At 53.3% G+C, this 21,566-nt stretch overlaps 4 protein-coding genes across 4 annotated transcripts; all 4 read left to right on the forward strand.

The window, feature by feature from the left end:
• The first annotated feature begins 4,961 nt into the window (after positions 1-4,961).
• Positions 4,962-6,421, forward strand: S100a3 (S100 calcium binding protein A3). The gene is made up of 2 exons (XM_051156856.1): positions 4,962-5,102; positions 5,963-6,421. Exons 1-2 carry the CDS (start codon positions 4,962-4,964, stop codon positions 6,122-6,124), a joined length of 303 nt encoding a protein of 100 aa, XP_051012813.1. The 3' UTR covers positions 6,125-6,421.
• Positions 6,422-8,869: 2,448 nt separating this feature from the next.
• Positions 8,870-10,083, forward strand: LOC127198950 (protein S100-A4). The gene is made up of 2 exons (XM_051156857.1): positions 8,870-9,025; positions 9,881-10,083. The coding sequence occupies exons 1-2, from the start codon at positions 8,885-8,887 to the stop codon at positions 10,043-10,045; spliced, it is 306 nt and encodes a 101-aa protein (XP_051012814.1). The 5' UTR covers positions 8,870-8,884; the 3' UTR covers positions 10,046-10,083.
• A 3,924-nt stretch (positions 10,084-14,007) lies between these two features.
• S100a5 (S100 calcium binding protein A5) lies at positions 14,008-17,396 on the forward strand. Its single transcript, XM_051156858.1, has 3 exons — positions 14,008-14,020; positions 15,102-15,252; positions 17,217-17,396. The coding sequence occupies exons 2-3, from the start codon at positions 15,115-15,117 to the stop codon at positions 17,358-17,360; spliced, it is 282 nt and encodes a 93-aa protein (XP_051012815.1). The 5' UTR covers positions 14,008-14,020; positions 15,102-15,114; the 3' UTR covers positions 17,361-17,396.
• Positions 17,397-19,427: 2,031 nt separating this feature from the next.
• Positions 19,428-20,038, forward strand: S100a6 (S100 calcium binding protein A6). Its single transcript, XM_051156859.1, has 2 exons — positions 19,428-19,616; positions 19,887-20,038. The coding sequence occupies exons 1-2, from the start codon at positions 19,479-19,481 to the stop codon at positions 20,016-20,018; spliced, it is 270 nt and encodes an 89-aa protein (XP_051012816.1). The 5' UTR covers positions 19,428-19,478; the 3' UTR covers positions 20,019-20,038.
• The last annotated feature ends 1,528 nt before the right edge of the window (positions 20,039-21,566 follow it).

The following is a 21,566-nucleotide window of genomic DNA, read 5'->3' on the forward strand; positions in this document are numbered from 1 at the left end:
AAACCAGTCAACCAACCAACCAAACGAAGGTACTTTGAGGTTTTTTTTTTTTTTTTTTTTTTTGAGACAAGATCTCACTATGTAGCTCTGACTGGCCTGAAACTTGCTATGTAGCTATATAGACCAGGCTGGGCTTGAATCGCCAAGATCTGATTACCTCAGCCTTTCAAGTGCTGGCATGAAAGATATGTTTCAGCATACAAGCCAAGGCAACACTTTGGATTCTTAGGGAAGGAATCTTCCAAACCCACTTTGGAGGTAAGGAAAGTAAGTGTCCAACAAGGTAAAGGACAGAACATATTAAGGTCAGGTGGTGAGGTGGAGGGAGTTTTGAGCCAAGGCCCAATTAAGCAAGCGTTCTTTCCAAGGGCATCCTCCAACCCCATGCCTCTCCCAAGACACTCCTAGCTTTCTCCCTGTGGACAAAGAAGCCGTGTGTCCCAGAGGCTGTGGCTGTGCCATGAAATGTGAAGGGCTGTTGGATAAGAAAGTGGAGCTAGGCTGCTGGGCTCGTTGGCAAACATTTGTTTCTTATTGTCTGTCTCTCCCGCTAGATTGTCATCTCCCTTGAGGGGGGCTGTGTCAGTTTTGTTTATGCTCTACCCCCAATATAGCCTAGCCTCAGAGTCTCTAATTCCTTGGATGGACAGTGAATGGTGACCACGCTGCTTCTCCAGTTATAACTGTGGGCAAGTCACTACCTCTTGGGCTTAGCACTTACGTTTTAGCAACATTTAGTCCATGAGCCTTGTTTGTGGTAGCTCAGACTCCTCAAGCACTTCATGAGATGGTTACTATTTTTATTTCCACCAATGAGGAAAATCAGGTCACAAGAGCAGAGATGACATCCTTAAAGTAGCTGGCAGCAGGGGGTCAACACAGGTGGCGATAAGTCATTGACCTAGAAGCAAATTAATCATTGCCCCACTCCAGCCCCTCCTTCAGCTGCCCTGTGACCACCTCTGTCCCCCGTCCTGGACTGCTCATAACTCCTTGCCAATAAAACAGGGTTAATCACAGCTCTTTCTTCCTCCTGCCTCCATGCCTCACTCCCCTCACGTACGGGCTGGCGACGGACCTCCAGGAGGAGATGGTAGCCCAGGCAGAGCTGGGTGCTGGGCTCAGGATGAGGTCAAGGCTGTGCTCGTCTCCTTCCCATAATCCTCTGGGTGCTGGGCTTTCTTTCTGTGAAACAGGGACGCTTAGGGGTGGGAGAGCACAGAGAAGCTGTGGGAACAGATTTCCATGTGTGGTAAGTGGTGGTCTCCACTTGCACCAGCTGAAAGTGGCAGGGAAAAAAAAAAAAAAAAAAAAAGAATGGCAGGAAATGCCAGGCAGAATCAATTATGATCTTTTTCAAGCATCAAAGAGCAACAAAGTGGCACACACCATTAGTCCTTGCTCCTGGGAGGGAGAGGCAGGCAGATCTCTGTGAATGTAAGGCCAGCCTGGTCTACATAGTAAGTTCCAGGCTGGCCAGGGATGTGTACAGAGACTCTGTCTCAACAAAACAAAACAGGCTCCACTGTGGTTGGAGAAACAGACGGGCCAGAGGTCAAGAGCACTTGCTGTTCTTCAGGAGACCAGACCTTGGCTCCCTTTACCCACATGGTGGCTCACAATCACCGCTTACTCTGGTTCTGGGGGATCAATCACCTTCTTCTGACCTCCTTGGGATGTCATGTGTTCTGAAGACGTGCAGGCACTCACACACTCACACACACGCATAATAAAAATAAATACATTAAAAAAAAAAAAAAGAAAAAAATGAACGAAGGAAACTCCACTGGAGTCTTAAGTGAGGGCTGGAGAGATGGCTCAGCCATTGAGAGTGCACACTGCTTTTGCAGAGGACCACGGTTTGGCTCCCAGCACCCATGATTGGCAGCTTCCAACCTCCTGTAACCCCAGCTCCACGGGGACTCAACGCCTATGGCCTTTGTGGGCACCTGCACTATTACTCACACATGTGCACATAAGGAAAAAGAAAGCGAAAGCTTTAAAAAGAAAATAAAATCTTTGAAACAGCAACAAGACAAAACAAGCAAAACCAAAAAACAAAACAAAACAAATCAAAAAACAAAAACAACCCCCCCCCAAAAACCCTTGTTTAAAAAACCTTAAGTGATGGCAAAACCTGTAAGGCTGAGCAGGGCACCGTGGGGGCTCTGGCCAAGCTCACGCTGGAATTTGGGTTTGATGATTTTGGGAGTGAGGAAGGAAGACACAGGCTGAAACCCCGGGCCTCACAGAGGAGGGGACACAAGTAGAGCTGGAACCCCAAGGGGAATTTGCTTAAGCTGAAAAGTAAATGAATGCTCTGCTCCCAGGACTGCCTTTAGCTGTTGCCCCAGTGCTGAACAGAGCAGTGGAACAGGAAACCAGCTTCCTCGGGAGCTCGAGGACACCGCCAGTTCTCCGATGAATCTACAACCAAGTTCATCCATATCACTTGGAGTAGAGAGACAAAAAAGTTCAAGCCTCCTCACAGCTGGAGGCTCCCTACCTAGGAAGAACACCTTGCCTTTTAGGTCTCAAAAAAAAATGCCTCATGACAATTTCGTCCAGTGAAATAAGCAATTCACAGCCAAAGGCCACCAAATACTCAGTAATCTGGAGGCTGGGCAGAGGGGTGACAGTCCCATGGCCTCAGACTTCTCACCTGGAAATGGGGGTGGGGTGGGGTGAGGTGGGGGGTGGGGTGGGGGGTGGGCTTAGCCAGATGCTCCCACAGTCTCCGCTGCACAGAGACTTTCTGGAGGTCTAACCTAAGGGAGTCTAAGGCATGCTCCCATTTTGTACTCTTGGTCTCCTCACAATTAAGAGTGCGGGAGAGGGCTGCGTGTGTGTGTGTGTGTGTGTGTGTGTGTGTGTGTGTGTGTGTGTATGTATGTGTGTCTGGAAGCTACAAGCAGGAAGCTGTTACTAGCTCCCAGCTTTGGGGAAGGGCTGAGGAAGAATGAGGAGGGGAGTGGTGTCTGAGACTCGGCCAGGTCTTTGATGTGTGCGTTGCTAGGTGGGTTGTGGGCCTGTAACAGCCGCTCCTGAGGGAAGAAGGCAGGAGACCCTGGGGGCAGCCTCAGCGTTGACCTACTTGGGCCCTTATAATTGCTCCCTTCATCTCCTGAGAGGCTACAAATAGGGACACCCAGGTGTTAGGACCCTACAGCAGGAACACCAGCAACAGTGGTGAGTGTGGCTGCTGGGTGTCGGGCAGCTCAGGGACTCCCTCAGCAGCTAGCCCGATCCTGGATACGGGAGCAGAAAGGTGTTAGCAGGCGACGGGACTGGGGAAATCAGATACGGTGGATTCAGGGGTTCCCTTGTGCACTGCGGAGCTTAAGGTAACTTAGCCTGGGGGACGTGCCCAGCCAAGTTCTTGCACTGACGCGGGGACAACGGGCTCTCTGAGGTTCTACGCAGCCAGCCCTTAGTGAGCTCCATGCTTCTGCGCTTTGTCTTTGCTACATTCCAGGGGATGAGTTGGGACAGGTCAGGGCTGCAGGAGAAGAGAGAATTCCTGTGAGTCTTCAGGCCCTGAGCTTTTGCAGCAACCGGAGCAGGCGTCAGGCAGGCTGGGAGGAACTCAGGAGGGCTCTGAGGTGCCAAGCTCCTGGGATCACGGCACTTTCCTCTACTGGGACCGTGGGTCCTTGCTCCAGCCCTGGGCCGGTCACGGAGAGTTAGACCTCTGCGGGGCTTGCCACTTCAGCCCCCCCCCCCCCCCCCCGCCCATGTCCTTGCCAGCTACAGTCTTGCTGGCCATTTGCTCCCGGTCTTGGCCCTGGCTGCCATAAGTTGCAGGACTCCCCATGGGAGTCACTGGACTCATGGGAACGGCTCCCACTGCCTTCCTGGCCGCCCAGGGTCTGCCCAGGCTGCATGGACGATGGAAGGGGGGGACAATAGAAATAGGGTGAGGGAAGAGATTCTAGGGAGTGCCTCCCTTCCATCCTAGTGGGGGATTCTCCTCAAAGCCTTCTGTCTTAAGACCTGCCAGCACTGCCCCCCATCCCCCCCATCCCCCGGGGAGGAGGGCTATAGGGTAGGACACTCACAAATGAGTAGGTCTACGGACTGGCGGACTCTGCAGAGACCACTATGTTTCTGACTAGGCCTGTGCAGCTGGATTAACCCACTTCACAGATAAGACAGCTGAGACCCGCAGAGAAACAGCCAGGGCTGCAGGGTGAGCAAGAGACGAGGGTTCCCAAGCGTAGCTTCTCTGAGTTCAGGGCAGGAGGCATGGTGAGGTGGTAGGGGGGTCCCTCAGGCCTCACCATCACTGCTGGCACTAGCCTCACCAGGATCTGGACAAAGAAGCCCTGGGCAGGGATCCCTGTGCCAGCTCTTACAGGAGGAGGCTCCAGGTCCCCAAGGGGCAGAGGACTCTAGGACCAGGGGTTGTGTGGCATGGAATGGTGCCCAATGGGAGACGGAGAGTTCCCAGGTGTTGGGGGTGAGAAAGGATAGGAGGATGTCAGAGTCCTTAGGGAGCTCCGAGTGCGTGTGTGTGTGTGTGTGTGTGTGTGTGTGTAGGTGGCGATATTTTGTTTGTTTCTGAGGAATTTATGGTGATGTTGGGGAAATGAAGCTTCTGCCCAGAAAAATCACAACAGGCACAGTGAAGGTGTGTGTGTGTATGTGTGTGCATGTGTGTGTGTACGTGTGTGTGCATGTGTGTGTATGTGTGTGCGTGTGTGTGTACGTGTGTGTATGTGTGTGTGCATGTGTGTGTGTACATGTGCGTATGTGTGTGTGCGTGTGTGTGTGTGCGTGTGTGTGTGTACGTGTGTGTGCGTGTGTGTGTGTGTACTCAAGGAGGACTGCTCAGGGGAAGGGGTGCTTCAGTATGGTGGAGACCGACAGGTCTGGAATTAGGACCTGGGACACACTGAGGAAGAAGAAAGTGATAGCCTGGCTCTCCTTGTGAGTCACACCCTTGTTTTGTGACAGTGAGGATGACCCGGCCCCTGGAGCAGGCGGTAGCTGCCATCGTGTGCACCTTCCAGGAGTATGCGAGCCGCTGTGGGGACAAGTACAAGATCTGCCAGTCGGAACTCAAGGAGCTGTTGCAGAAGGAGCTGCCCACTTGGACTCCCGTGAGCACCCTCATGCCCCTCCCCGCTGGTGGGAGCACCCACATGCCTCTCCCCGCTGGTGGGAGCACCCTCATGCCTCTCCCCCTCTCCTGCCCCGCTAGTGGGAGCACCTGCATGCCTCTCCCCGCTGGTGGGGGCACCCTCATGTCTCTCCCCACTGGTGGGAGCACCCTCATGCCTCTCCCCCTCCCCCGCCCCGCTAGTGGGAGCATCTGCATGCCTCTCCCCGCTGGTGGGGGCACCCTCATGTCTCTCCCCACTGGTGGGAGCATCCTCATGCCTCTCCCCCTCCCCTGCCCCGCTAGTGGGAGCACCTGCATGCTTCTCCCCGCTGGTGGGGGCACCCTCATGCCTCTCCCCACTGGCGGGAGCACCCACATGCCTCTCCCCGCTGGTGGGAGCACCCTCATGCCTCTCCCCTTCCCCTGCCCCGCTAGTGGGAGCACCTGCATGCCTCTCCCCGCTGGTGGGAGGTACCACTTGGACTCTGCAGAGAGTAGCCTAGGGCCGAGTGCCAGCCTAGGGCAGCAAGAGGGAGAAGCTGGATTGTGGAGAAGGGGACTTAAGGAAGTGAGGTGATGCAGCCGCATGAGCTTTAGTCAAACAGAATGTAAATAGGGTGACAGCCTGTGGATAAACCTAACTCATAGCAGGCTCTCCATAGCAAGGAGTAGGTGCTCAGCAAATGAGCTGAGAAGCAGGGCGGGGAAGGGGGATTGCAACGGGCAGGACGAGGTTAGCAGCATGTGGGTGTGTGGCTTGGAATGGGGGGCGCCCACACATCAGAGGGAAGTGGTGTGGGAAGGTGCTTAGCTTCCTCATCCTGGTTTCCTGCTCCTCCCTTCTCATCCCTTCCACAGAGTGAGTTCCGAGAGTGTGACTACAATAAGTTCATGAGTGTTCTGGACACCAACAAGGACTGTGAGGTGGACTTCGGGGAGTACGTGCGCTCACTTGCCAGCCTCTGTCTTTACTGCCATGAGTACTTCAAAGAGTGCCCCCCAGAGCCCTCTTGTCCCTAATAGCCTCTACGCTATCCCGGAAGCCCAGGGTCTGCACCATCTTTGTCCTTGAGGTGGTCCTGGATGTGAGGCCACACCCTCCCTATCCTCTCTGTGGTACCCCTTCCAATCTGCACTAGCCAGGTCCCTGATGGGCTAACCCCAGCTACCCATGAGCTTTAGAGGCTTTCCTAAGGATGTCCAGCTAGCAAGCAGTGGGGCAGTAACCAGCCTTTGCTTGGAAGCGAAGAACATCTCTGCTCTCACCTTAGACACTCAGCCATGTGTACACCATTGGGACAGCTGTGGCATGGGCCTACTCAATTCTCAATAAAGAAATGTCAGCTTGTCTTTGTTTGATTCTTCTGATGGGGACGCACTCGGCCTTCCGACAGAATCCATGTGATCCTTGCTCCTCTATGATCCCCACTGGAGGAAGGAGGCTGGACAAGGGGTTGGGGGGTGGGGGGGGTGGGGGGTGTGGGGGTGTGGGGTATGGGCCCAAAGCAATGTAGAAATGCACAGGTCTCATGTCCAGTGGGGGGTGGGGCCAACACAAGGTCCCACCAGTCAAAGGCTGGAGGGTCTCTGTGTCTATCTCTCTGCCCCCTGTCTTGAGGTGGAAGCCCTTGTCTTGGGCTTTCCGCAAGGACCAGAGGTTCCTTGGGAAGAAGTCAGTACTTTTGACCAGATGCTCCAAGCTGGGTGTGGCTGTGAGTTCCCAGAGAACAGCAGTTATAAGATCAGGGCCTCTGAAGTATTCACTCCCAGGCAGGGAGGGAGTGGGGCTTTTGTATTGAAGGGGAAAGGGGACACTTTGAGTCAGTTCCCACCTCTGAAAACCATAACCCACTGAGGGACCAAACCCCCATTTCTGACTCTCACTCAATCCCTTAGAGATCAACCCATTTTTTTCTATTTCCTCTCTAACTCTCCTCTGAGTGTCCAACCCTGAATGCTCTGTCGCCGGATGCCTTCACTGGACCTTCCATGCAGGACTTGCTACCACCCTAATTCACCATGACACCCCCTAGATGTATTTCCCACTTGAGACCTGGGGTGGTCCCAAGGCCCCTCCTGACTTGCCAGCCTCCACCCTGGGTCTTACTGGATGTGACAAAAAAGCTGTTTAGGCTGGAGGAAGAAGGGCTACCACTGTCCCACTGGATAATGTCACATGCTTAATTCCCGGGCCACACATTCCTGGGGCAGTTTTCCATCTCTTGTCTGTCATGTCACCCCTCCATCTCCCTCCTGTGGCCCACACCCCAGCCCCAGGTTGCCCCTTCTCAAGGCTTCCTAAAAACTCTTGACGGAGCTGTGCCTACTGGGTGGCGTGCACCCCACCCACGCCCACTGGAGCTCACTGCTCCATTTGAGGGACAGAAAGCCCAGTTCCCAGGCAGGGCTGGTGGAGGGGGCTGTGACATTTACCACATCAACCAACAGCAGCGGCGTAGTATCCTGCTCCCCCATGCCTGGCATGGGCAGGGCCAGGCAGGGTATAAATAGATCAGACTGTTGGGCTTTCCCCAAACCTCTCTGCTCAGCGCTTCCTCTCTCTTGGTCTGGTGAGTTGTGCTGGCCCTGAGCACTGTTAGCGGTGTTAGGGGCTGAGGCTAGGAAGGAGAGAGGAAGGCTGCTGGGGGGACAGGCGGCTTTAATAGATCTAGATGAGAGATTCTGATGCGGAGGCTTGTGTGTGTGTGTGTGTGTGTGTGTGTGTGTGTGTGTGTGTGTGTATGTGTTACACAAGAGTGAAAAAAAGTGTATAAATGGCTGCATTCGAGCTGGCTCTCGAGGCTCCTGAGATGCCAAGGCTTGTACATGTTGTTCATACAGTGTATGTACGTACGTATGTTGGTACTTGGGAGCCATCTTCATGGATGGGTACCCTGACTTGTGTTTTCTGGGTCATACAACCCAGTGTGTATACACTCAGGTACAGGAAGCAAAGAGAAGGCATCTGTAGGTTATTGAAACCCTGTCTCGAAAAAAAAATTACGGTTATTTATTTGTGTGCATGTGCGTGCATGGGGGGTGTTGGGGTGGGGCACATGCCAACGTGCACTTGTGGGGGTCAAGCTGCTCCTTCTATTATGTGGGCTTTTTGGGGGGGCAAACTCAGGCTGCTGAGCTTGGTGGCAAGCACCTCTAGCCACGGAGCCTTCTCTCCAGCGTCTACCTGAAGGCTTTTGTGTTCATAGTCCTGTGAACATACAGTGTCCTGTCCCGGGCCAAGAGAGCCTGCCACCCCCACCCTCCCCTTGGGCCCCTACCTTGCTACCTCATCTAACTACTCACTAAGCTGGTCACTAGGCAGCTGGTTTTTTTCCGCTTGTGGGCCCCTGGGCAGGCAGCCAGGAGCCACGCCCAACACTGCGAGGGAGAAGAATGGGTCAGAGCCTTGTGCTTGTGGTTGGCTTGTGGGAGTGACTAAGCTGAGCGAGGGATGGAAAACTGCTGTTGTTGAGGCCAGGCCTGAGGGAGGCACAGAAGGCTGCTGGGATCTCCAGAGCCTGGGTGGTAGGCTCTGCAGGTTCCAGAGCCCAAAGCAGACATGACCCTCTTGCCATCCGTTGGTCCCACTCCTTTGATCTCCTGGGGATTGGGGACAATCTCCTGAAGTGCTCCTAGAGGGTAGGTTGGAGTGGAGCACTAAAAAAGGGAACTGACTGAGCCTATGACTTGGGTGACGCTCAGGGACACGTAGATGGTTCTTGACACACTGTTGGATACGGCAACCAATGTGTCTCCTGCCACTAGGTCTCAGCTGTCGCCATGGCGTACCCCTTGGAGGAGGCCCTGGATGTGGTGGTGTCTACCTTCCACAAATACTCAGGCACAGAGGGGGACAAATTCAAGCTCAACAAGTCAGAGCTCAAGGAGCTACTGACCAAGGAGCTGCCGAGCTTCCTGGGGGTGAGTGGGGCCTGCCTGTGTCCTGCGTGCCCAGGAGGAGGCTGGGGTTGTGGTAGGTACTAGCTACAGCTGGCATATGTCCCTAGGGTGGAGAGACAGAGGCCAGAGAGCTTGCCTTGGGTGCTTGGTGTAGAACATTAGCCCTCAGCTGAGACAAGTGAGAGAACGAACATAACCAAAGAAACAGAGGAAAACCCAAAACAACCACATCAGATAGCCAGCGTCTGAAACCGCAGCCTAGGTCAGGACTGTCTGTTCAGCGACCATGGGCAATAGAAAGCCAGGCATGGTAGCACACCCCTTTAATACCAGCACTCAGGAGGCAGAGGCAGAGGCAGGCAGATCTCTGTGAGTTCAAGGCCAGCCTGGTCTACAAAGGGAGTCCAGGACAGCCAATGTTATACAGAGAGACCTGTCCTGAAAAACCAAATAAAATAAAATAAAATAAAATAACCCCCCTCCAAAAAACCCAAAAAAACAACCAAACCCTCCCCACAAAAAAAAAAAAAAAAAAAAAAAAAAAAAAAAAAAAAAAGAAAAGAAAGAAAGAAAGAAAAAGCAAGAGCAACAGAAATAAAAGTTTCTGTTTGTGAAGACAGGACTGTGGAGGAACACAAGTATTTGCACACCTTCCCCTCAGTAACACTTTACACTCGTTAACACATCGCCATCATGACTGTTACCTAGTGAGATAATTAAAACAAGCCCAGAGAAGGCGAGGTAGCATCCTTTCCCACCATCCCATACCTTAGCCCAGAGGCTAGCAAGGAGTGCCCGGAGGGCTTCCTGAGCTCCTGGCTGGGAGGCAGAGATCTGGCTCGGGCTAGCTTCTAACTGTGACTCTTCTACCTCCAGAAAAGGACAGATGAAGCTGCATTCCAGAAACTGATGAGCAACTTGGACAGCAACAGGGACAACGAAGTAGACTTCCAGGAGTACTGCGTCTTCCTGTCCTGCATCGCCATGATGTGTAACGAGTTCTTTGAAGGCTGCCCAGATAAGCAGCCCCGGAAGAAGTGAAGACTCCTCAGATGAAGCTGGGCGTGGGGTGGGGAGGTGGGGGGAGTCTTCCCTGTTGGCTGCGAGCATAGTGCCTTACTCGGGCTTTCTTCCTACCTGTGCACGATGCGGAGCAAGTTCAATAAAGCGTTCTGAAACTATGAGCTGTTGTCTGAGAGACTGGAGACTGTGGGTTGAGGGCTGAGCGAGGGTAGTGGTGGGGACTGCTGGGAGTTGAGCTGGAACTAAATTAGAAAAGCCTGTGGAGGAGTGGGGTGGCTGATTTTGAGTGCATACAAGTGTGAGCGTGCTCAGTGTGTGTGTGTGTGTATGCATGTACGTGCAACAAAGGGAACTCTGAAGGTGGAAACCACCAGAAGCTTGACTTGAAAGGCTCCAGATGTGGGACGTCAGCCAACCCACCACCCTCCCTCTTGACTCCAGCGCTGCCTCGGGCCTCAAGCTGAAGCTGGGATAGTGTTGAAGGTCACATCTGCTGCTGGTTGGTGTCTGGAGGGAAGACATCAGGCCTGAGTCATGAGGAAGGAGTCCTGAAGCCAGAGAAGGCTGAGGAAGTGGACGATGGACACTCAGCCCTGACATTCATTGACCGTGTCGGTCCTTTCCTGTCCCGTGGCTGGATGAAGAAGGGCAGTAGAGAGGGAGGTCACTTGTAGCAGCATAAGAAAGAGCTGTCTGATCCCTCGCCCCCTTGAGAGGAAGTCTCAAGTCTGTAGCCAAAGCTAGCCTTGAACTTCTGACCCTTCCTGCCAGCCTCCTCAGTGCTGGGCTTACAGATGCATGCGACCATGGCTGACTGACATGGTACAATAGCCATTCTCTCTCTCTCTTAGTATTTTTATTTTAATTTTAACTTATGTGCATTGGTGTGAGGGTGTCAGATCTTGGCGTTACAGACAGTTGTGAGCTGCCATGTGGGTGCTGGGAATTGAACCCGGGTCCTTTGGAAGAGCAGGCAGTGCTCCTAACCACTGAGCCAGCTCTCCAGCCCCAGCAGCCGTTCTGTTAACATACTGTCTCTGCTCCCAAAAGGCCGAGGGACTAGATCTACAAGCACTAGGAATCATGCCGCTTAAAGGACAATAAGTGGGGAGGGGGCAGCTAGTGGCTACGGGTGTGTGTGTGTAGTGTGTGGTGTGTGTGTGTGTGGTGTGTGGTGTGGTGTGTGTGTGGGGTGTGGTGTATGTGTGTGTGTGGGTGTGTGGGGTGGGGTGTATGTGTGTGTGTGTGTAGTGTGTGTGTGTGGTGTGTGTGTGTGTGTGGTGTGTATGTGTGTGTGTGTGGTGTGTGTGTGTGTGTGTGTGTGTGGTGTGTGGTGTGTGTGGTGTGTGTGTGTGTGTGTGTGTGTGGTGTGTGTGTGTGGTGGTGTGTGTGTGTGTGGTGTGGTGTGTGTGTGTGGTGTGGTGTGTGTGTGTGTGGTGTGTATGTGTGTGTGTGGTGTGTGTGGTGTGTGTGTTTGTGTGGTGTGGTGTGTGTGTGTGTGTGTGTGGTGTGGTGTGTGTGTGTGGTGTGTGTGTGTGGTGTGTATGTGTGTGTGTGTATATGTGTGTGTGGTGTGTGTGGTGTGTGTGTGTGTGGTGTGGTGTGTGTGTGTGTGGTGTGTGTGTGTGTGTGTGTGTGGTGTGGTGTGTGTGTGTGGTGTGTGTGTGGTGTGTGTGTGTGTGTGTGGTGTGTGTGTGTGTGGTGTGTGTGTGTGTGTGGTGTGGTGTGTGTGTGGTGTGTGTGTGGTGTGTGTGTGTGTGTGTGTGTGGTGTGTGTGTGTGGTGTGTGTGTGTGTGTGTGGTGTGTGTGTGTGTGTGTGTGTGTGTGGTGTGTGTGGTTGTGTGTGTGTGTGTGGTGTGTGTGTGTGGTGTGTGTGTGTGTGGTGTGGTGTGTGTGTGTGTGTGGTGTGGTGTGTGGTGTGGTGTGTGGTGTGGTGTGTGTGTGTGTGGTGTGTGGTGTGTGTGTGGTGTGTGTGTGTGTGTGTGTGTGTGTGTGTGTGTGTGTGTGTGTGTTGGTGTTGTGTGTCTGTGTGTGTGTGGTGTGGTGTGTATGTGTGTGTGTGTGTGTGTGTGGTGTGTGTGTGTGTGTGGTGTGGTGTGTGTGGTGTGTATGTGTATGTGTGTGTATGTGTGTGTGTGTGTGTGTGTGAAGGAGAGGATGGGATGTGGCCTTTGTTATGTTTAAAGATTATGGCAGATGATAGATAGAGGGTAATAAGATATAAGAGGCACCAGGAAACAGATATTATGCGATAGAGGAGTTTATTAAATGAGCATGAGGGGAGGGGGAGAGGGGAGAGGGGTACCCCAGAGAGGCAGAGAAAGGGGGGGAGGGAGAAAGAGTGGAGAGAGAGAGAGAGAGAGAGAGAGGGCCACATGGAGGTTTGTCCTTTAATATGGCCCTAGGCAGGGCCACGCCCTCCGTGGCAGATAGGCAGGCTGACTGAAGCAGAATCCTAACAGATGCAGTTCTGGCCATATGATGGCATAAATAGGACCGAGATCCCCGTCTCCTCACTCTCTCAGTCCTAGAACATGAGGCACATTGTTGCTTCTCCTCAGGGTAGGCTTAAGGCCAGGGGGTCCAGAGTGCAGGGAATGGGGCTGAGATTAGACGTCAAGCCCTTGCCTGGACGATCTGGGATGCTTAAGGGAAGGTGCGCAGAAGCTGTCCCCAGGCTGGCAGGCTTGGCTCTCCTAAACTCAAGCTTTCCTTCTCGTCATGTTGTGCTTTTCTCTCTGGCCTCAGGGGGGTGGGGCAGGTGACTCAGATGCTCCCTTGGAGTTTGACTGTGGAGACTTAGGCCCAGGCTAAGGCCAGCTCCTTGCTTTTGCACTCACAGTCAGTCTGCCCATCTTCCATGGGAGTGTGCTCCCCAGAGCCTCCTCCTGCATCACTCTCTGCTTTTGGAAACTCTTGTTGCTTAGAGACAAGTCCCAGCTGTGTCACTAGTGTCATAGCTGTGGTGGGATGACAAAGGGGGCCATGGAGAGGAACTAGGCAGGCTAAGGTGAGGCTTCAGACAGCATGGGTGCTATGCCCCGATACTATTCCTAGACTCAGTGTGGGTATTCTCAGAATACAGACAACTTGCCTTGACACCTAAGCCACGTATGAATTGGCCTTAATCTGAGCCCCCTCCCCAGTCCACAGTCTTAATCTCTTCCTCAGTCTCAGACCTCTCTTTGGGCTTCTTCTCCAAGCCTGGATTCTTACTCTTCCAAACCAGGGGTCTCCGACAATTATTTCTCATCTTTAACTTTCATGGTAGCTAGTGACGTTAGCCATACCCTTGGCAGGAAATAGCTTCCTTCACTGATCCCAGGATGGGTCCTTTCTGCTCTAGGACTGTATTCAAGGATGGAGGGTTTCAGTGTGGAGAGCAGCGCAGGATATGGAGAGGATACCTTGTGTTTGGTTCACACCTTCTGCCCTCCCTCCCTCCCTCCCTCCTTCCCTCCCTCCCTCCTCCTTCTTCTTCTTTTATTTATTTATTTATTTTTTTAAGGTTTTTGAGTCAGAGTTTCTCTATGTAGCCCTGGCTCTCCTGGACTCACTTTGTAGACCAGGCTGACTTCAAACTCACAGCAATCCGTCTGCCTCTGCCTCCCGAGTGCTGGGATTAAAGGTGCCACCCCACTCGGCTTTTCTACCATTTCTTTTATGGAGAGCCCAACTTCCTTTTTTTTTTTCTTTTTCTGCCTATTAATTCACCAGATGGTGAGGCTTAGTAGGAAAAATAGTTTCTGCCATTAAAAATATGTATGTCGTGCGTTCATGTGCCACCTCTACACCTGTTTGTAAACAGCAAGTCAGAATTTCCACAGAGGATTCCCTTCAGCCTCATCTGGCAGTCCTCAGATCCCTGACCCCTTCTCACTGGCTCCACCCATCATGGATCTCCTGGGCACTGGGGATAAGGGAATAAAAGCAGACAGCCCTGACAGGGAGCCTGTGGCTGCAGCCTAGACTCTCAGGTTCTCATCTCTCTCGGTGAGTCCTTCCTTCAGGTGACCTCCTTTATATTTGCTGGGCCAGCCGGGCCAAGGAAGAGTGTGACAAGACATGGTGACCCCCCACGAGGAAGGCCTGGCCTTGCAAGTGGGAGTGCACTCAGGGAGGAGAGGGCAGGATACTTGGAATTGTGACCGTAAGGATTTCCCCAGACTCCAAGCCTAGCAGCTGGTCAGGAGGAAGTCATCTTAAGATGATACATTGTGGGAGAGAGAGAGAGAAGGGAAGGAGGGAGGAGGAAGGCAGAGAGAGAGAGAGAGAGAGAGAGAGAGAGAGAAAGAGAGAGAGAGAGAGAGAGAACCAGACGTTTCTGCAGATGCTCAGAGTCCCTTCCCTCCTCGAACTTGGTCTGTGAGGTGGGAGAAGCTGGCAGTCTGAGTGTTTGGAGGTGGATTGTGGGTCCTGTCCAGTTCAAGAACTTCTTGGGTTGGAGGTGGAAGTCATTAGTTTCTCACCACCCTCCCACCCAGCCCAGGGTGCTCCACAGCACCTACAGAGAGAGGCCTCCGCTTCTGTGGGCATTGCTTCTCTCCTCTTTCCAGGGGAAGTGGTTTTTAAGTCTGAGTCCCACAAGCTTCAGCTGTTTGCCCTTTTGGCGTCGCGGCTATACTGACAGAACTGATGCCATCGACCAAATCTAACTCCTAGAACCAGGTCTCAGAAGAGATCCTGGCCATGTCAAAAGTCCCACCTTCCACCCCACGTCCTGCCCGTGCCAGGCTGTGGGTGCAGCTCTCTGAGCTCTAGACTGGAGGTCACTGAGCAAGTCCAGTCACCTCTCCCCTCTTCCTGTGAGGCCTTATCGCCCAGCTGCCTCTGCCCCTTGACTACTTCTTCTTCTTCTTCTTCTTCTTCTTCTTCTTCTTCTTCTTTTTCTTCTTCTTCTTCTTTTTTTGCCTGCCCCACTTTATCGCAGGTGACTTGGGCTAGAGAAAGGAGGGTGACTAGGTGGAAATGTGTCTGGAAGGCTCCTGCCAACAGTGGTTTGCAAAAGGGCCTTTGGGTATGTATGACTGGTGAGGAGCAAGGTCAGCTTCTCCTGTCCTCTCTTCTCCTCCAGAGTGCACATCGTGATGGAGACTCCCCTTGAGAAGGCCCTGACTACCATGGTCACCACTTTCCATAAATACTCAGGGAGGGAGGGTAGCAAGCTGACCCTGAGTAGGAAAGAACTGAAGGAACTGATCAAGACAGAATTGAGTCTCGCGGAGGTAGGTGACCGCTCTCTCGTCCTGACCACCCCTCCTGGGAGATCTCCACATACTTTCATGGTTCTCTAGTCTAAGCAAAGGGGGCAGGCTGGCTGAAGGGCCGGAGACAGAGGAGCGGGTGGGCATCGCTGACTCCCAAGTGTCTAGACGTCTGTGCTGGGGGAACGAATCTCTTTCACTGGATGGGTGGACGTGAGACTGGGGTGGACTCCTGCCTATGGGGAAGGCTCTGGAGTCAGATAAAAGAGTCTTTGATGTTGGGTTTCATAGCCTGTGTTAGGGATCCTGAGGGTTTGAGGGATGTGGGGGTGCCGGGTTTGGCTGTGTACAACCTGATGACAGAGACTCTTCTTCTTCTTCTTCTTCTTCTTCTTCTTCTTCTTTCTTCTTCTTCTTCTTCTTCTTCTTCTTCTTCTTCTTTGTTTTTTGAGACAGGGTTTCTCTGTGTAGCCTTGGCTGTCCTGGACTCACTTTGTAGACCAGGCTGGCCTTGAACTCACAGCAACCCACCTGCCTCTGCCTCCCAAGTGCTAGAATTTAAGGTGTGTGCCACCACGCCCAGCCAGAGCCCCTTCTTGATTCTCTTCTGTTCCTGGCACAGCCGAGGTCCAATATGATGTTGACAAGTGAGCTAACAGGCTGACTTGTGAACATGGACCTTAATGCTGCTTAGGTGACATGACAGGGATGGTGACTGGGTGACATGATGCTCTGTGGGATAGAACAACTGAGCCTTGGAAACATTAGAGACTTGCCCCTGGGGACTGAGCTGGCATTCTAGGCCTCTGTACCAGCTTCCTATATATCTTTACAATAAAGTCTGGAATCCCAGTGTCTCCCTGGAGAGAAAGTTCCAGGAGTATGTCTATGGACACGAGTGAAGGGTGCCACTGCTCCTAAGCCTCTCTGTGGCCTCCCCAAGGCAGATGAAGTTAAGCATTGCATACACATTTTTTTTTTCTGAGACAGGGTTTCTCTGTGTAGCCTTGGCTGTCCTGGACTCACTTTGTAGATCAAACTGGCCTTGCACTCACAGCAATCCACCTGCCTCTGCCTCCCAAGTGCTGGGATTAGAGGTGTGAGCCACCACGCCCTGCTGCATATACATTTTTATTTTCTTTTTGAGACAGGGGTTTTTTGTTTTTGTTATGTAGCCTTGGTTGTTCTAGAACTCAATTTGTAGTTCCTTGCCAGGCTGGCCTCCAACTCACAGCCATCCACCTGCCTCTGCTCCCTGAGTGCTACCACAGCTGGTCTGGCACATTCAACACCAGAAACCAACCACTCTGCTGTCCTGGAGCTAATGAAGGGAGAAGGCAGGGCCTCTGGTTCCCTGGTGCTAATTACTGGGGAACAGAGCCCAGAGCGAGGAGCACAGTCTGGGGACCAGGATCACATTACAGAGAAGCACTTGCCAGCATCAAGTCACATCACGGGTGTCAACATCCTGTATCCCAGGGAGACCTAGAACTGATTGCAATAGAGGGGAGGCAGGGTCTGCCCATCTCACCTTAAGGCTCTGTCTTTAACTTCCTAGTGGAGCCAGGGTGCAGGGACCAAAGTGGAAGGATACCTGGTGCCGGGGTTATAGCATCTTAACCAGCTCTCCTGGGGGCAGGGGACCATGCTGGCTTCTCAGATCCAGCATACTGATCTTACAGAGAGTATTGATGTGTTGTTCCTCGGCTTGGCCTTACAATGCGGCCAGGCTAAGTCTGGGACTTGGATCATGCTCAGGCCCACGTAGCCAGGCTTTAAGCTTTTTTTTTTTTTTGAAGTCGGCATTGGTATGATCACTATTTCTTTGGATGGGAGGATGTCCCAGGAGCAAAGGTTAGACCAGCCTTCCTGCTGTAATTCATTTGGGATCAGCATTCAGGGTCACCGGGCCCCTATTTGGTGTCAGGTCCTGTGGTAAAGGTGTGGGTTCGGGCCAAGCTGCTGACAGTCTCCTCCTGTTGCAGAAGATGAAGGAGAGCAGCATTGACAACTTGATGAAGAGCCTGGACAAAAACAGCGACCAGGAGATTGACTTCAAGGAGTACTCTGTGTTCCTGACCACGCTGTGCATGGCGTACAATGACTTCTTCCTGGAGGACAACAAGTGACCAGGAGCCTCTCCCCTCACCGGCAGCTCCTCATCCTGCCCCTCTATGGCCCCTGCCCCTGCCTTTCTCCCAGGTGGATTATTCTGGCAGAGAAATAAAGCCTTTTCCAGGGCATGTGCTGGTTTTGAAGTGGTTTGCCTCTCTTGACTGAGGTACCCCTCGGTCTCAGGCCACACACAGGTAGTCTGTGGGGCACAGGCGCTGGGCTCTCACTCCACTCCACTGGGTTGTCTTTTATTGTGGACGTTGTTGACCGTGCCCTGGCTTTCCTCTGCACCCCTGCTAAAATAACAAAGCTGCCCAGACAGCACAGATGCAGAGAAAACAACAAGAAAAAGAGCTCTGGGAGTGAGGAGTCCAGAGCGAGGAGGCGGCGGCCGTGGCCCAGCAGGTCTGACCTGGGGATGGCTCATAGGAGGCTGCCCTCGAAGCCCTTGTGAAAAAGGAGCCTTGAGGGAGCCTTAACTATCTCCTCTCCACCTGGGCCTGGAGCAGCCTTCCCACTTCTCACTGAAGGGTGACTTCACTAGGCGAATCCCGCCCACTCCCCCCAACTTCCTCTTCTCAAGACTTTCTTCAGGAGAAAACTGTTCAGAGCTTTTCACTTAAGATGAGTAACTAAGGATGCTGGCTGGGTTTGGCTCCACCCTGCGCATAATAATGCATAACCTGCTCTAAGGATGAACTCCAGGCAGTGATGGGAAGGGGCGCGTGGTGGTGTTAGAAATGTATTGTTAGTGGGGGAATGGTGTTTGAAATCCTTCTGACTGTGTCCCTCTCCCCGCATCCCCGCACCCCCTTTTTTTGAGACAGGGTCTTATGAAACTCAGGTTGGCTCAAAATTCTGCCTCCTGGGATCAACCTCCGGAGCTATATAGCCCCAAGTATTAGACCAGCGCTTTTCAACCTTTCACAGGGGTCACCTAAGACCATCGGAAAACACAGATATTTACACTACGGCTCATAACAGTGAGCAAAGTTACAGTTATGAAGTAGCAACGAAAATTATTTTATGGTTGGGGGAGGGGCAGTCACAACACGAGGAAGCGTATGAAAGAGTTGCAGGATTAGGAAGGTTTCTCACACTATCCTTGAAGATGGGGTAGGCTGTTGGTTGCTTTCCCTCCCTCGCACGGAGATGACCTTGCCACCAGAGGGCGGCACCATCGGTGAGGGTCCCTCCGCCCCTTTCCCCCCTTCCCCCGACGCTAACTCTCAGGACACACTGAGCGCTCAGGCTGACAGAAGGTTCAGCATAGACGCCTGAATCAGGAGTCAGGAGTCACGCGCCAGAAGGGCGAACTGGCTGAACTACGGAATTAGAGAAAACTCGATGCCTCCCACTTGCACTGGTCTCTGGGCCCATCAGAGGCCACTAGGCTTCCTCATCCCACTCCCAATTCCAGATAGCCCGGCAACAGAGGCGTGGAAAGTTTAGGGGGCTGGGGAGTGTGTTTTGCTAGCCTCAGGCGCCGGGTGGGGCTTAGGGCGGGCGGGTACTCCCTGGGCGGGTCTCCCGGATTCTGGCCGCTATAAGGCCAGCCGGACTGCGACACAGTCCATCCCCTCGGACTACTCCTTTGCCGCTTCGCTGTCGCTGTCTACGGTGGTGCGGTGAGCTCTCGCTGGGGCAGCCCCAGGTCCCGCTAGGGTCGGCCCGGCCCTCGTCCCTAGGCTACTCCTGGGTCAAGCCACTTCCTGCCCTAGTCAGCTTCTGCGGGCTCCGCGGGTGGTCTGCATTGGAATCCCCCGGGGGAGGAGGGAGAACCATGGTCAGCCGGGCTGTGCCAGGCAAATCCCAGGCGAAGGCAACCCTATGGGACGGCTCCCCAAGTCTATTCTTCTGGGGTGCGGGAGGGTTTGCCCTGGGTGTGTCAACGTTGTCGCAGTGTGTGGCCCTTGTCAGGAGGTGCCCAGGGGGCAGCCTCCATCTCCTCCTTTGCTCAGTCATATGCCCCAGTTTTCTTGGAAGCCCTGGAGGACAGTGCTCAGACGCCCCAAAGCCAGTCCTTATACCCCTCGCCCCAGTTGCCCCGGCTGCCACCTGTGTTGGCTTGAGGCCCAGCAGTACTGAGTAGCCCCTCCGTAAAACAGCTTCTTCTAGGCCAGTGGTCAGACATGGCGTGCCCCCTGGATCAGGCCATCGGCCTTCTCGTGGCCATCTTCCACAAGTACTCTGGCAAGGAGGGTGACAAGCACACCCTGAGCAAGAAGGAGCTGAAGGAGCTGATCCAGAAGGAGCTCACCATTGGCTCTGTGAGTAGCCCCTGCCCGGGTGCCCCTCCCACCCCTTATCCTTCCGGTTGGGTTCCTGGTCTTCCTTCTCCTGAGGGAAGCTGGCAGGCTCCTGTTCTGCTCTCCTGCCCTCTGAGGGAGGAGGGTGGGGGTGGGGGGTTGAGGAGATTAGAGCAAGGTAAACCCAAGCCGGAGGGCCACTTATGTACGGGAGAGGGCTTCCAGGGCAGGGGAAAAGGACCGAGGGTCCCAGCCTCCGCTGAGCATGGACTTCTCCTCCTGATGCCTTAGAAACTACAGGACGCTGAAATTACGAGGCTGATGGAGGATCTGGACCGCAACAAGGACCAGGAAGTAAACTTCCAGGAATATGTCACCTTCCTGGGGGCCTTGGCTTTGATCTACAACGAAGCTCTCCAGTAATGGAAAGGCAGAGATGCCCTCGGGAGGGGCATATCTCAGCCAAATCCAGTAGTCGGTAATTGTACAATAAAGTTTTTTTTTTGGTTACATGTACTCATGTGTTCTGGCTTCCTACTGATTTCCAGTTGCTTCCTGGCTTGCTGCGATCTCAGTCACAGTTAAAATCTCCGAGAGTAGCTCATTGACCCAGCTGCACAAGGTCGGCTAGCTCACCAGGACTCTTTAAGGGCATTAGAAAAGGTGTCTCCCTCTAGGCAAAGCTACCTTAAACAGCGGCTCAAGGGATCTCCAGGAGAGAGGGTCCTGGTATGTGATGTTGAGTTAGGGGCCCCTAGAAACAGGCCTGCGACCGTCCCAGCAGTCTCCTGGAAGACGTTGGTCTGGGTGTGGCGAAAGGGAAAAGTACTGCACGGGCCCTGACGCTGGGTTTCACTGTGTGTTTTATGAGGGAGGGGCGAGGAAGGGAACACACATCTGAGGTGACTGAGGTGACCAAAGGACAAAGGCTGACTGAGTTTTCTGCAGCTGCCTGTGCTGCAGTTGGAGGAGGGGGAACGCCTTAGGAGTCCGTCTCTAGTTTCATGGATGGGGTCCCTTGTGTTGGGTGGTGACCCAAGGAGCTGGCAACTCCATAAACATGTGACTCATGAGGTATTCACAAACAGGGCAAAGTTGGGGTCCTTCGATGTGCCAAATATGGCTTTAAGCCTTCTTGTCAATATTGACCCAGCCTGTCCTCGAAGAGTGAGTCATGGGGCTGCCGTGATGTCAGTGAGACAAGCATTTGCTGATATTTCTCCTCAGAAGGCCTAACCCAAGTTGGGCAACATTCTGGCTGAAACCTGAGGAGAAAAGATTTTGACTTCATGTGGAGACCACTTCTCTTTTCTCTTCTTACCTCTACTGTCTCCAATCAACTTCAAGGCCTTAAGTAGTCTTCCCTTGCTCTGGGTTGGGGCTGGTGAATAGCAGCAAGCTGCATTTCTTAAAGACCTTTTTTCCTAGCAGAGCCCTGGTCTTACCAGGGCAGTGGGAGGGTCCTCGGCCAAGCTCCCCCTATGCTGTTCAGCATGGGCTCTGTTCAGTGGCTCTGGAAAAGTACACCAAGCCCCCTCGTCCACACCCAGCTGTTGATACTTTGGGGTGTGGAGTGATCGCCCTCTTGTGGACAGAGAGCAGGTTGCGGGTAGGGAAGCAGGGGTTGGGTAGTGGGAGGGGGCGTGGCGAGGAATTTGGCGAGGAGTGGGAATTTTCTGAGTCCCGTGGAAGGGGCTACGGCACTGGGGATGGGGAGCCAAAGCTCAGGGGAGTCTAAACTGTTAAAAGGGGGCACAGAATTAGCTATTCAGATGATGTAAGGGTGACGCCCTCATTTAGTTCCCAGAAATCAACTCGGCTTCATTAAAGGCACATCTGTTATAAGAACGTCAAGGAAGGAAGGTTTCTGTAAAGACAAGCAGAATTCAATCCCCTCCCCTCCCCCACGCCGCCCCCTTTCCGGGGTTACAAGACCAAAACAGCCAGCCAGGCCTTTGGAGAGCAAGGGGG

The sequence above is a fragment of the Acomys russatus genome, chromosome 15 (assembly GCF_903995435.1).
Source record: "Acomys russatus chromosome 15, mAcoRus1.1, whole genome shotgun sequence".
Lineage (NCBI taxonomy): Eukaryota > Metazoa > Chordata > Mammalia > Rodentia > Muridae > Acomys > Acomys russatus.

Excerpts from the sequence above, each read along its gene's own strand:
- S100a5 (XM_051156858.1), top strand. The coding sequence starts at position 15,115 with ATGGAGACTCCCCTTGAGAAGGCCCTGACTACCATGGTCACCACTTTC. Across the intron at positions 15,253-17,216 it reads CAGAATTGAGTCTCGCGGAG|AAGATGAAGGAGAGCAGCAT; the intron begins GTAGGTGACCGC and ends CTCCTGTTGCAG.
- LOC127198950 (XM_051156857.1), top strand. The coding sequence starts at position 8,885 with ATGGCGTACCCCTTGGAGGAGGCCCTGGATGTGGTGGTGTCTACCTTC. Across the intron at positions 9,026-9,880 it reads AGCTGCCGAGCTTCCTGGGG|AAAAGGACAGATGAAGCTGC; the intron begins GTGAGTGGGGCC and ends TTCTACCTCCAG.
- S100a6 (XM_051156859.1), top strand. The coding sequence starts at position 19,479 with ATGGCGTGCCCCCTGGATCAGGCCATCGGCCTTCTCGTGGCCATCTTC. Across the intron at positions 19,617-19,886 it reads AGGAGCTCACCATTGGCTCT|AAACTACAGGACGCTGAAAT; the intron begins GTGAGTAGCCCC and ends CTGATGCCTTAG.
- S100a3 (XM_051156856.1), top strand. The coding sequence starts at position 4,962 with ATGACCCGGCCCCTGGAGCAGGCGGTAGCTGCCATCGTGTGCACCTTC. Across the intron at positions 5,103-5,962 it reads AGCTGCCCACTTGGACTCCC|AGTGAGTTCCGAGAGTGTGA; the intron begins GTGAGCACCCTC and ends TCCCTTCCACAG.